This window comes from Ciona robusta, chromosome 7, assembly GCF_009617815.1.
Source record: "Ciona robusta chromosome 7, ASM961781v2".
NCBI classification, from domain to species: domain Eukaryota; kingdom Metazoa; phylum Chordata; class Ascidiacea; order Phlebobranchia; family Cionidae; genus Ciona; species Ciona robusta.
The window spans coordinates 7719128-7733909 of record NC_143241.1 but is presented as its reverse complement, the minus strand read 5'-3'; the positions used below and the strand labels follow the sequence as shown (position 1 = coordinate 7733909).

General features: G+C 35.4%; 1 protein-coding gene across 1 annotated transcript; it reads left to right on the top strand.

Annotated features, from left to right (window-relative positions):
- The first annotated feature begins 3178 nt into the window (after nt 1–3178).
- LOC149734396 (serpin B6-like) lies at nt 3179–13330 on the top strand. The gene is made up of 9 exons (XM_089880910.1): nt 3179–3563; nt 8470–8571; nt 9029–9240; nt 9559–9817; nt 10510–10713; nt 11189–11307; nt 11724–11868; nt 12267–12384; nt 12835–13330. Exons 2-9 carry the CDS (start codon nt 8500–8502, stop codon nt 13029–13031), a joined length of 1326 nt encoding a protein of 441 aa, XP_089737036.1. The 5' UTR covers nt 3179–3563; nt 8470–8499; the 3' UTR covers nt 13032–13330.
- Nucleotides 13331–14782: the final 1452 nt, after the last annotated feature.

Here is a 14782-nt window from a genome sequence, read left to right as displayed (position 1 = left end):
GTTATTGTCACATGTGTTTATATAAGTCAAGTTATATCTGACTGACACTTTAGAACTTTTGACAGTTAGTTTTACAAAGTGTTAACAAAACAATAACCTTCAATTTGTTGCACCACTTTTCACTGGTGTTTATACAAGCCAAGTTATTTTTGACTGACACCTCATAAAATGTCATCTTACACGGTTAATTTTACACAGATTGGCGAACGAATTAGCGGCACGTTTTTAACCGCTTATTTATATACAGACAGTGTAATGCGTACACACTTAAATATACCATATATTTACAAGTTCATATCTACGTAGTCACTTTGATCGCTCTGGGGGCAAACCAGACCAGAAAATTGATAAAAGAGATAAGATTCTGATTGATAAGTTGAATTAAATCAGGAATTTATTAGTTTTTTCGCACAAAATTTAACTCTGTAATAACAGAAACATTAAAGCTGATTATAATTTGTAAACTACAGAAGAATATTATAAAAAGATTGTTTGTATGTATTAATGTGTTAATCTTATTAATTGTAATTTTAAAATATAGCAATTAAATTAATCAATTCATAAAATCGCATTCATTAAAAATCACTTTACCGTCAAAATATTTATAAAAATTTTTTTATTAAAAACGAGAAGTTTTAGGTACTGAATTTAATTTTAAAATTTAGAACCAAATAAGTCAATAAATCCTTGATGGCTTCTGTGATTTCATGTTATTTACCCGATAACAAACAAATCTAATGCTGATAATATCAAAATAAACACAAAACTTTGATCGATGTGAGATTTTATACAGCTTGTTCGAAACATGTAACGGGACTAGTTTTTATTTTTTGGAACGCAATTTTGTTTCGCTGAAAACCATGGTGTATTTTTGGCTATGATCATGTTTTCTACAAAGAAAATTACTTTTTAATTTGCACCAAGATTGTATCACTAAGTACACCTACTTATTTAAAGGGTAAACATATCTAAACAACATATTTCATAATTTTGACACCTTGAAACAAAATGGACTTAAACTTTAGATCCCAAAATTGTTTTCGTGTGTTTTGTTATTGTTATCTTTTTAGGTTGGCTGTTCTCAAACAATGTATACAAATAAAAGTAACTTTTGTACCCTCGTGTGAAAACGACAGTTGTTATACAGTGGGGTGGTCTGGCAACGACAGTCATGTTTCTTTTCATACACCTTGTGTAAGCTTACAAGTTACCATATGTAACTTTGTGGCTGATTGTTTTTTGGGGGGTGTTCCGTTTGTTACATGGTTGACAATTTGGACAACCCATAAGGGACTTGGTGTCTTAGCCAAGAACAGAAACATCCACAATGATAGCAACGACGAGCCTCAAACCTGTAACCCCTAGAGAAGTCATTTTACCACTGGGCTACTAAGCTTGAAAAAATTGTGAGTTCGTGTGATGTATATTAAAGTATGTGTATTAGTTCATTGATGAGCTTTACTATTTATTTAAGTGTTTCTACTTACTGTGCTTCTAGTATATGTAAGTGTATGGGTAAGAGAAACTCTGGCATGCATCATAGCTCAAATGGCGTGTTTGGTCGTGGGAATTAGCGTAATAGAAGCGTATATGAATGAATGTAACTTACATTATCCTCGTGTGGCCGGAAAGCGACAGTCGCTATAACACGGGTGTTCACCTCGTGCCAGCTTACGAGTTACCCTGTATGTGAGGTAATTATTTTTTTTGGATTTTTTTTAGACGAATTCCGGATAAATGGGTCAAAAAGCTGCGTGAAAATGTATGTATAAAAGTGAGCAAAAAAGTCGCGTATACAGTTTTTTTGAGACCAAAATGTTCGTGCAACTTGTTTATTTAACAAAGTGAAATCTTGGTGTCAAAATTTCCGCCTAATTTTAACAACAGCAATTAAATGCCGCTCACGTTTCTAATTGCATGTCTACGTCACCACAAACTTAACGAAAGTAAGGTGACCTTAAATAGTTTGTGTTTAATTTCTGTTGACGTGAATAACAAATTTTCACTTCGTCATCTAGGGGAATCCCCTTGTTTATTTAATTATTCCAAGATTTTACGTATTTTTTGTTTAACAGAATATTTTTGCCACTTTTTTGGTGTTTTTCACCCAGAAATGTGTATTTTTATATGTATAGTACACACATGTCTGTCTTAAAAATGACATTTAAATTTTATTTTTCTCCGCGAATATGATAACGAAGGTAGTATTTAATTAAACGAAAAAAGGGAATCAAACGCTAAACGACAGTCGTTAAAATCAAAATGGCTCTGGTTAAAACACGCTAACATCGATACGGCGATGTATTAATGTGTTAAAACTTATATCAGACAATCAATCCCTGCCGATAAGACAAAAAATTATGTTTTTTCCCAAGCTAAAATTTCTTTGCCGTGTATATTTTTCCGGTACGAATTCATTTCAGAGAAAAGTGCTTTAAATAGCCGATCTAAACTGTATTGGGGTTAAGATCTTTATATATATCTTTGCCACTTAAAAGGGGCGTTTATTTTAAAGCGGATATTTACCTTCCTTGACTTGACGTTAACGCCTCCATTTTAACAACCAATATATACAACATAAGAGTCAACCAAACTAAGATAAAAAAGATCAAAATCTAAAGGAGGCACGACTTGCCTACCCTGTCTAGAGGCGGGGGGAGGTTACGGCTTTAGTTTTAAACAAATACTCTTTAATCCGGTTCAAAAAGACACATTTTAGGTGAAATTAAACACTAGAACAGTTTATTTATCTCTACGATCACGTTAAGTCGGTTGGTTGGGTGGATTGTTTGTTTTGAATCCAAATTTCGTGTAATATGTCACGACCTACTACAGAAATATTAGGGTGGGGAAGATGGGACACCGTTTCATTTCGTTTTTTTGACCCATTTATTAGTGAACAAAAAACATTCTAAGAATTATAAAACCATATCCTCACGACTTTCATGGACCGTTATTAATTGTTCAAAACACAGTCAGGGTACTTGTATATTATGTGCTCAAAGTATCCCATCTTCCCTCTCCCTACTATACATACAATAGGCCTTCTAATTTTAAACGTAAACTGTAAATTATTCTCTAGCTAGCAGGCCTTGATTATACCAAATACGATATTGTTAGTGGTAAAGTCGAAAAAAATCATCAAAAGTTACCAAAATTAAATTATGTTTGTTTTTTCTTAGGGTGTCATAGAACACCCGTGTTATAATGCCTTTCTTTGCCTTTCATTGCGAGGATAATCAATGACATGTATTCATTCTTTTAATGCGCTAAACGAAATGGGCGTTGTTGGTGACGTGATAAACATGTTTTGTGACGCTATGCATCTACAATACGCCCAAAAATTGTTTGCTCGAATGTTATAAAGCGATTTTGTCAAAATATGCAAAATACCGCGACGGAAACGCGCACGACATCTAGCGGTGAGATAAAATCTGCTTTCTGGTTCTCTCATCCGGATGAATTGGATGACAGCGAGGATGAAGATAACTAAACCAGATGACACCGCGGTCGAAGATAGAAATCTGATGGATTGGTTGCTGTCTACAGTTAGTTGTAAAGCGGTGAGTTTTGTCTATAGTCGGTAACACGTTTTGCGAAGTCTAACTTTATACAGGCGAATTAGTTGGTACTAATGTGTATGCTGATCAAGGATAGCAGGAGATGTGAACTTTGCCCACTTGCTAAAATGTAAATTACTAAACACAAGTTTGACATAACACATGGCTCGTTTATTTATTAAAATCGAATGTCTAGACTCATTAGGTTTAACAGCCATTTTCGAAAGTGCTTTTCAGTCTCTTGACTTATTTCCTCGCATGGCGGGTCAAAAGTTATAACCAGGGTGTCTTATTTTGTGATTAACTATGTTTAATGTTTTGTAACTTTTTATCCTTGCGTGGCTCTGAAACGACAGTCGTTATAACACGGGAGTGCTGTTTCATACACATACTTTATCCTCGCGTGGCACTAAAACTACAGTCGTTTTAACATAGGTGTTCTGTTTCATACACCTCGTCCATGTTACCATGTTTGTAACTTTGTGGAGTTTCGATTATGGGTTATAAAAGACCAATGGTGTTCAAACTACGCGGCCCGCACTGCACACAGAGGACAACAAAATAAATGATGTAATGAATGATATGCATTTGTAAAATAGGTAGGCTTACCGAACACTTCACGCTTTAACGGGCTATACAATTATTTGAAAATGCAGATGCGTATTATATAGTAGGATGGGGGAAGATGGGACACCTTTTCATTCTATTTTCTCGTACATTTTGGTAGCAAACAAAAAACATTCAAGGAATTATAAAACCTTGTTCTCGCGACTTTCATAGACCATTGTTAATTGTATAAAATACGATCAGAATATTTATATATTCCGTGCTAAAGGTGTCCCATCTTCCCCCACCCCACTATATTACTCGACATTCGGAATTTTGACTTGACAATTGATGCATTCGGTATTAAAATTAAGCATTATAAACGACATACATTAACACGGCGCGGAGGTTAACGACAAGGAGTGACCCATTACGTTATGATTAATATAGGCGCATCTACATTTCGCATGACAACGACCAGCGGTGTAACAATTTAAATAATAAAATACTAAATGATCTGCCGCTGATGTGATAAATTGCAACCGGCGTCGTATAATTGTGTATAATATCTCGCTCTTTTGTAAAATAAAAAACGAACACTGTACCAGCTACGCGGTCCGCAATGCGCAACAGTGCATATAGAGGACTTATTAAATAAACAAATTAATAAATGATATGCGTTTGTAAAATAAAAGACAAACAGTGTACCGCTACATGCTATAAAAACCGAACGAAAACGAAGTATTTTATCTTTGCAAGCCTGTATGAAGTTCACAGTAGTTCTGTGTGTATAGCTTTACAGTGGGTTCACAATTCAGGACAAAAGCTTGATTTGAATAGGCTGCTGTTAAACTTTAATTAATGTAAACGAAAACTAAATATCTGTATAAGCCTTTAAGCTGAAAAAGATTAAACGTTTTTATTCTACAGATTGAATGTGTATGAAGTACTGTGGGGTAAGATGGGACATCTTTAGCACGAAAGATTCAAAATATCCCGCTTGTGTAGAACACATAAAACATTAAAAAGTAAACAAAGAACATTCGAAGAATTGTAAATCCGTATCCTCACGACTCCCATAGACCGTTGTTAATTGTTTAAAACACGATCGGCGTCCCGTCTTCCCCCACCCTGCTATATTCTCGGCATAGCCAATACATTTATTTATATTATCTATATCTATCTTGACCTAGTTTAAAATTGAATTTTAATGCGAACTTTAAAACTGCATACCTTCCGAGTTTTAAACGAAATCCTGTTTCTGACGTTTTAATCAAAAATTATTTTCAAGTTTTTACGAGATTATTTTTGTTGATATTATTAAAAGTCTAAAAACTGTTTACCCCCATCTCAATCTTGCGCGTCATCTTGCGTTGTTTGTACGAATATTTTTAGCCCTATAAGTGCAGCTTTGTGTATAAAAATACAACGATATTTTAAGTAAGTCTTAATTGCATCTCTTGTCGATGAAAACTTGTTTATGTTCGTAAATAAAACGAACATTAAACGTTTGAAGATTATGTAATGCAAAACTAAACGACCACAAAGAAATTTGTGGCTGCTTGTTTACAAATAGGTAGTATCGGCAAAACACCGCCAATATAACGTGTCTAGATATAAATTAAATTTGTTTATATAATTACATAGTAATTTTTGAGATAAAATGTTTTTCATATTACTTTTATAATGTATCCTAAATATCGTGTAATTTTTATCGGTTAAATTTGTTCCGCGGTTTAAGTTTACGTATAGACATCACGCTACTCATATACATACGCCAATAATAAGTACAAGCCAATAGATAAGTTGCATTTGCCGCACCTGACAAGTTTATATTTATTACGGAATTTTTCTCGTATTTGCTGCATAACTTAAAACGCCGAGTGTTGGGAAACGTGTGTAAAATTTTTTTTCCGTTCCAAAACATTTGTGTTCCATACGCGCGAACTGTGGCCTAAATTTTAGACCCCGCAGTCATACCTTGTCATGCAGTAGGACCTCATCCATACAACAGTGCATATGCATTGTTGGGGTAATGGGCAACTCTGGCCTATAGATTCCTGGACCCATAGCGTGCTTTGCTTTATAGGACCTCACCCACGTAGAATAGAAATGTTAATTTCGTGGAAAATTCTACAAACCGGTTACTAATACAGTATAACTAATGGGCGTATAGTGTTTAAATGGTTTACCAAAATCTGCATTAAATCTTCTCATTAGGCAAGATAAAATGCCAATAAACAAAGTTAAAGTCACGATCATATTAAATCTACGTTTCTATTTCGTCATAATCGCCTTTGTTCATCTTGTAACGTCATAGATAATATATTCGGGAATTTTGTTTTGAAACGAAATCAGGAAATTTATGTAAAAAGAACAAACAAAGAAATATCTACGCTGACCTGCGCTGAACAACGCTAGGTGTAGATATTTCTTGTTTGTTCTTTTAGGCGGCGTTTACACTACAGCGTACCTTCCTCAGCATAAAAGAACGAAGAAATATCTACACCCGGCGTTGTTCAGCGTAGATATTTCTTTGTTTGTTTTTTTGGCATAATTTCCCTGATTTTGTTTCAAAAAAAATTCCCGAATATATTGTTTTGTTCCGCGGAGGCGAGCTATGACAGTGTCACATCAGTTCAGTTTTAACTAATTGTTTTGTAAAAACTAGAATGCAAAACGCGAGCTAAAAGGTATATTACGTCATCATTTACGCGCAGATTAGATTCTAAAACGGAAGTTTCGCTTTTATAATTCGAAATTGATTTTTTTGTTTATATTTTACAATTTAATAAAAAAACATATAAACACGACATAGAAATAGTATTTAAATGCAGTTTTGTGCAAATTAAAAGCGCCAAACCCAGACCAAACCTTAGATAAATAAGTTTGGTATTAAAACTAGTAATTTTGAGACCACATCCTTGAATCTTGTTTTTGCCGACTAACTTACAATTAAATAGACTTTGGAGAAAGTAGTTTTATTCCAATTCGGACAGTAGCTTGGGTTTTAGAACCAAATTAAATAAACAAAATTTTCAAACTGTTTAATGCAACTACTTTAAGGGAAGGATTTCTAAACATAGTGTTAAAATATTTCTCATGCCCCAATTTTTTTCAATGCATTGTTGAGACAACCGGATGATCCCCAATTAATTTTGGCTCAAACCAAACTATTTTAGCGCAATATCCTGTCGGCTATTTTGCTTTTAAACAACGCGGTCGTCACAACTAATTATTGCATTAACTTTGCAAATAAACAAACACTGAATTCCAATAATTTTGTGGCGACGTCGAAAGTGTAGGGAATTTCTTTGTTACGTCATAATTCCAACCCCGGTCTTATATTTCCCTTGGCTGTGGTTTTGGTGTGACGTCATAAAGAAATAATATATCGTAATATTGAAATTTTTGATAAATAAATAATTTGTGACGACTTCAAAAGTTCAAGCTAATTTCTCATACCGTCATAATTCCAACCGCGGCTTAATCGCGTTCCTGTTCTTTTATTTTGCTGTGGTTCTATTATGACGTTATAGAGAAACACTGATCCATAATAATATTATATCGCAAGAATTTGTTTTTTCGGCAATTATTTTATTAAATTAAACTTTTCGAATCCGATAGCGCAAACCAAATTATTTAAACTACGAAGAACCAGGAACTATAGCAGAAACACGACAGTTGTTAAAAATACGCTATCAAATAAAATGCGTTCTTACCCGAGTCCCTTTGCAATTTTGCGCAAAATATGACGTCATGCTAAATGACGTCACTGGCATTATGTCACAGTCAGTCTTCCATCCGGATAAATAACCGCCGGGGCTTACCGCAATCTTAGGCTTGATTTCCGAAAGTAATTTAGATTCGGATCAAAAGTAACCAATTTTCGGATATGCAAAAAGAAAGAAAAAAGGCAACTTGGTATATAAACGAAGAACTCGCAAATTCTTGTCAGACCCGAGTGACTGGCTCGGGTAAGGCAGGAACAGTATTATGTTGTAGATTAAGTTGCATTATTTCATTTTTAGCCTTCGCAGCGCAGTGCAACTGTTATAAATCGTTTATTCTTGGAAGGTATTTGAACCAATTCTGGTCTAAATCCCATGGCCTATACCTCGCCGTATATTAAACCGTATTGGGATATATATTCTAATATAAAATACAGACCTTAATTATAATGTAAAGATCTAATCGATTGCAACAGTCTATTCAAAAACGCGACGTCTGAACTATATAGGAATCTTATACAGTCTAGAAACCAAGTAATATCTGGGTATTTACAAAATCCAATAATAAAATTTATTTCAAATATTCAAAACTGTTTTACGTGTTGTTTAACGAATTTAAATTATCTACACAGGTTAAGAGTTTCGTACAAATTCCTTAAAAAATGTTTCAGAAGCAAGTCCTGGTTCTCTGCGTCTTTTTCTTTATGACGTCATCAGCGTTCTATATGCCAATGGTGAGTTTTTATGACGTAATAAATACATGGCGATTATTCTCGCCAGAGTAAATGGTTGCTTTCTTTGATAACATTTTCTCTGAGCCGATCTTCTGACACAATGCTTTGTTATATTTGTGAAACCCGTTTTAATTTGCCATGTGTATAATAATATACTAAGATCTTATAATATACTTAAAGGGATTGTTGACCAACTCTGCCCGACAATTACTTGATTCCAAAGCTTGCTATAGGACTCTACAATACAGAATAATATTTATATAAGATTTTTTCTTTTTCGGGAATATTTCAAAAACTTCGGGAAGATTTTAAAAACAGCCGTACGTGATAACTCGTAATCCGGAAAGAGGTGTATGAAACAGAACACCTGTGTTCTAACGACTATCTAGCCCCCAATGTGAATATAAATGTGAGTGTAAATAACACAATGCCTTTACCTATTTCTACACATTTATAGGTTAGAACCCATCCGCCCCAAATGGACATGCCAGAATATTGCGCTGAAGTCGTCAACGCGACTCGTGTATTCTCTGGGTTTATTCTTAACGCTGCCACACATGCTAATAGCGCCACCGACGAATACGTGGCTGAAAGAAACGTTTTCTTCTCTCCGTTTGGTGCCGCAAATGTGGTCGGTATTCTGAGATTGGCGTCGGCCGGAAGAACGAGGTTTGTGATGTCATTATGCTAACTTGTGATGTAATAAACCAGAAAAAATCTGTCTAATTAACTTAAAGCGGGTATGACTCTTACACGAGGTGAATAAAACAGAACACCCGTGTGTGATAACGAATGTCGTTGCCCCGCCATGCGAGGGTAAATAAATTACATTCCTATATTTATAAGTTACATTCATTCATTTATTATTGCATCCGTATATTCCGTGTCACGTAAATAAACTGGGAAATTACTGCATTAAAGTAAAATTAAACGAAAATAACGAATTGAACCCGTCGTAGTCGTTCTAACCAAACCTTTACACCCCAGGGAACAGTTCGACGGCCTCCCTTTATTTTCATCAATACTTCAACACAACGATCGTTTCATGAGAGGTTTTCAAACCCTGCGTAGTTTAATCTTGTCCGTGACTTCGTTCCCTGGTACGAATCCAGGCCAGAGCGATAAGTTGCTTTTGAACAGCGGGGTTTTCACTTCAAGATGGCTCTACTTGCAAACGCGGTTCATATCGGACGCGAGAAATTTCTACAAAGCGGTCGTCGCGTCGGTGGACTTCAGTGACCCGGAAGTAAGTTGACGTCATAATTAACACTTTTTGACGTCATATAGTAGATGTGAATTTTTCAAAAAATGCATAAAACTTTAAAAAACACATTGAAAAAAAACTTTTTTTTTCGAATAAAACTTTAAAAATCACATCGGAACTCTTTACTTGTAGATATTAATGGGCGTGGTCTTGGGCAATCACGTAACGGTCATTTTTTTTACCAATTCGTCACTAATACGTTGTAGCACCCGGAATGTGAGCATTATGTCAGGTCCCTTGGCATGTCTTACTGTACCGCTACATCACCCACGTATAATAGAATACACACAAGAGCCAATTTTTAATGACCTGAACTTAGACTTAGAGCATGTGCATACATATACAATGTTTGGAAAATGGGACAACTTTCGCCTAAATCTCAGGCCCCAACGACGTATGCCACCATGCAGCTGTGTAGCACTTCACTCATATATATGTGTACAGGAGGTGCTATAGTAAGCGCTATGATCATTGTAAGTTCGATGTTACTAAACATTTAATTTTATCTATTTGCCCGCCACGGGAGGTTAAGTAAGTTTCATTCTTGCATTCATTTAACCTTTCAAATACAAAGCGAAGATCGAAGTGAATAAATGTAACTTGTTGATCCTCGCGTGCTGTCTATAGAACATAAATAACCAATCATCACATCTTCACTCACCCTTAATCCACAGCTTGCATCAAGTCACATAAACATGTGGATAAACGCTCGCACTCAAAGAAAAATAACGAAGATCGTTTCACCCAGCGATTTGTCCCCCACCACCCTAGTGACCGTGTTTAACACTCTGTTCTTTGAAGCTTTGTGGAAGCATCCGTTCACAACTGGCAGAACCAGCAACAGCACATTTGTATTGGCGAATGGGACGCCTGTGTTGGTAAGAATAGGAATTTAGTTATGTTTGCAAAGGACATGTATAGTAGGTTGGGGTAAAATGGGAAATGTTTTCATTCTGTTTTATTGTTTTATTTGTTAGTGAACAAAGAATATTTACGGTATTATGTAAGCGTATCTTCACGACTTCAAAAGAGTCGTAATTGTTAAAAAAATAGGATTAGGAAATACTGGATATTATGTGCTAACAGTGTCCATCTTACCCCACCCTACTATAAAAAGATTGTTGGTAATTTTACAAATATGGTTAAGAAATATTGGATATTATGTGACAACAGAGTCCATCTTACCCCACCCTACTATAAAAAGATTGTTGGTAATTTTACAAATATGGTTAGAAAATATTGGATGTTATGTGACAACAGAGTCCATCTTTTCGCTACATTGCTCATAGGATGAGTTCCTTATCCATGGTTGCCACTTTATCTTCACGTTTAATAACCGCCTTATCCCAACAGACCCCGATGATGGAAGTCACTGCCAACCACTTCTTACATTACTCCGGGGAATTTTGTCAGCTATTCTCAATGAGGAGATGTCACCCAAACACACCAGACATAGTAATCCTGCCTTATAAGTGAGTGGTTTATATTTTATTCATTTTTTGCTATTTTGTTGCTCATTGTGGTCACTAATGGGTCGTACAAATTGTCAGTAAAACATAAAAAACAATTACCCACAAAGTTACATACGTGGTAACTTGTTTTTAGCGCGGGCACGAAGTGTATGAAACAGAACACTTGGTTATAACTTTTGAAGTTACCTTTTTGCGGCTGCTATATAGCATGCTGGACGGGCGTCTTGTAGAAATACATTGTCACCAAAACATTATAAAGCAATATTGTATTGTGCATTTTTGGCAGCGCTGCTTATTTGACAAAAAAACAATTATTTGGTTAAAAAGGCTGGCAGTGTACCAGTTTGTACTTTACGGCTCGAGTAAAATTAAAAACCCTTCTTATCGGCTGTATAACCCGTAATATGACGTCACAGAGGAGAGCGTCGTCAGATGATTGTTCTTATTCCAAACCAAAACATCACACTTCGCGAAATCGAGAGGCAATTCGGGACAAATCTAGAGAAATGGAGATCCTCATTGGTAGATGGGAATGTAGAGTTACACATACCAAAGTTTGAAGTAAGTGAATGCAACTTATTTATCTTTGATTCGGCAACTATGTAGATATAAGATGTTCTGTTTCATACACCTCCTGTCCAATTGGTTGTATAAAGGAAACTTGTTTATCTTTGCATGGCGGGGCAACGACAGTCGTTATAACAAGAGTGTTCTGTTTCATACACCTCGTGCCCGTTAAAAAAAGTATGTAACCTATTTATCCTCGCGTTGCGGGACAGCAACAGTCGTTAAACATGGGTGATATGTTTTACACACCTGGCGCCGCTTACGAGTTACCGCGTACGTAACTTTGTGGGTGATTGTTTTTCTCAACCGTTAAGATTCACATACGAGAATGCTCTTTCTTAATTATTGCTACGACAATCAAACAGCTAAATAAAACTTTTCTTACGTTTCAGTTAAAGAGCAACCTTGACTTGAAATCCGTCCTTAGAAGCGAGGGCTTAACCGAGCCATTTAATCGAACCACAGCCGATTACTCTACAATGACAAGTCGACAGCTTGCTATTTCAAAACGTGAGATTAAATAAACTTTAGAAAATAACGTTTTAGGTGCAACGAAAATGATTATTTTGGTGAAGTGTTTAACCCATACGTAACGTTACTACAAAAGCTACTCTGTGTTGTAATAGAATATGTAATGTCTTAAACGGAGCGCCGTGTTATAACGACTGTCGTTGCTCCCGTACGCGAAGATAAATAAGTTACAGTCTTTCATTAACGGGCACGAGGTGTATGAAACAAGACACCTGTGTTACAACGATTGCTGTCGTTGCCCCACCACGCGAGAATAACTGAAATATCTTATATTTATTTATTAGTGTTTTTTCATTTATCCAATTTTTTAAAGACTTTATCCATATCTATCAAAGCACGAGGTGTATGAAACAGGACACCCGTGTTATACCGACTGTCGTTTTCCGGCCACGAGGATAAGGCAACCTAATTTTTCGATCTATTTTACAGTTTTCCAAATAGCTTCAATCTCTATGGACGAGACAGGCGTAAGGGCTACCAGCACAACGGCGGCGTTCTTTGAGTTGCGATCTTTCTTTTTTAGAACGAGAATTAACGCTAATAAACCTTTCTTGTTTATCATTGAAGATATTCATACTAGAACGCCTTTATTCTTGGGCAGAGTCACAGATCCCCGTCCGTTGTAAATCTCTATTGTCACCCACGTCACTTCAACAAAATTTGGTCAAAAATGATAAAAATAAACCCTCGAAATATTTGATTTCCTATTATTCTAACCTATTTTCAGTGAATTGAATGTAAAACATGTGCGTTTTTTTAAGTCTTTGCTTTGTAAATATACTCATGAGTTGCATTATTTATTAGTTCCCGTACAATGTGATTATAAACAGCATATTGTAATCATTTACATGTATTTAGTTCCATTTTGCTATAAACTGTTGTACAACCTTTTTAACGTTTTTTTTCTCGCAATAAAATTACTCAAGATACTTTTAGAACATTTTTATGAAAGTTAGAACAGGTTTCTTCGGGTAAAAACATTTATATTGTATTTTCGTAGTTGAAAACAGTATTTTCTACTCCCCGATTAAATCGTAAATAACTTCAGCTGTTTCGCCAAATATAGAGGTTAGTATTCCCGCCAGATTCTAAAATTTTCCCGAAAGATTTCAGAATAGTTTAATGAGATTTTAATGAATTATTTTAGTTGTTTACGTGTTCTCATAAGTAAAAACCTGTCTTAACTTTCTTAAGTTATGTATATGGTTAATATCTGTCGAATTATTGCAGTTAATATAAGCAGAAGTGATTTAGTTTTGAAATGCAGATGTATTTATACCATACGTATTATTGACGTAAACAAGGTTGGTTCTTAAATCTATAGCGGACTCCTTGACCTTTTAGTATGAATGGAAATAGCGGTAGTTTTACTAATATATAGTAAAGCTAGTTTAGTAGCAGTGATTAATCCTCCGTAATATTACATGTTGGGCAATTCGTTAGGGGTTTATGGTCTTTAGGTGACGTAGGGTTCTTTACTAGCCAACTAGTCACGTTATTCCAGATTGGAAAGTTTGCAAACTGCGCGGAGGATTTTTTTTTGGAGATCGAAATTGCGCGGATTTTGCGCGGACGAGCGATTTTTTTGCGCGGATCGTCTGATTCTTGAAACTTAATTGTTAACCTCCTAATTTACAAGTAAAGTAGCGAACCAAACAAATACAGTATAAACTAAACGGCTGAGGTTAAAGGACATGACAACCTTTTTCTTACGTTCTCTTGCGCAACGATTATGACGTACGTCTAGTGATGCACATTACTGTAACAGTGTAACGCTTTCATACTTTCGCTATTTTGTTTAATAACGCTATCATACATCATCTCTTCAACTAAACTAACATTTTTTTTAAATTTAATAATTTTGAAAAAAAAGATTCTTGTGTTTGTGGGACTTTCGAGAGAAAACGTTTTGCAGCGTCTTTTCAAAGGTTGCTATACGTTTCGGCTTGGCCGTTTTTTGTTATAAATACAAAAGATTCGAAATAAAGTATTTTAAGATATCCTAGAATATTGTGCATCCCTGCGTACGTCTTCGTGTGTTTGTGACCAGTCGGCCAACTGGGGAATATACTGAAGGAGATATAATTATGCTTAAAAACCAGTGGTTCTCGAACTGTGGTACGCAAAGGTCTCCCATGTGGTACACGAGCACCAATTTAAGTTCCACCTAAACGATCGCAAATATTTTTAGGGATTGTCATAAGCATTATTTTAATTCACATAAGTTAGTGAAGCGTGTCATTTCATGCTGTATTCCTTATTTCCTTATTACAATAGTTCCCAGCTTTTTTTAATACAAGCGTTGCTTTAAGCATGTACAAAGTATTTTTTCAAATCGATTTCTACTTAGGCGCATCGTGAAAAGGCAAATATCCAA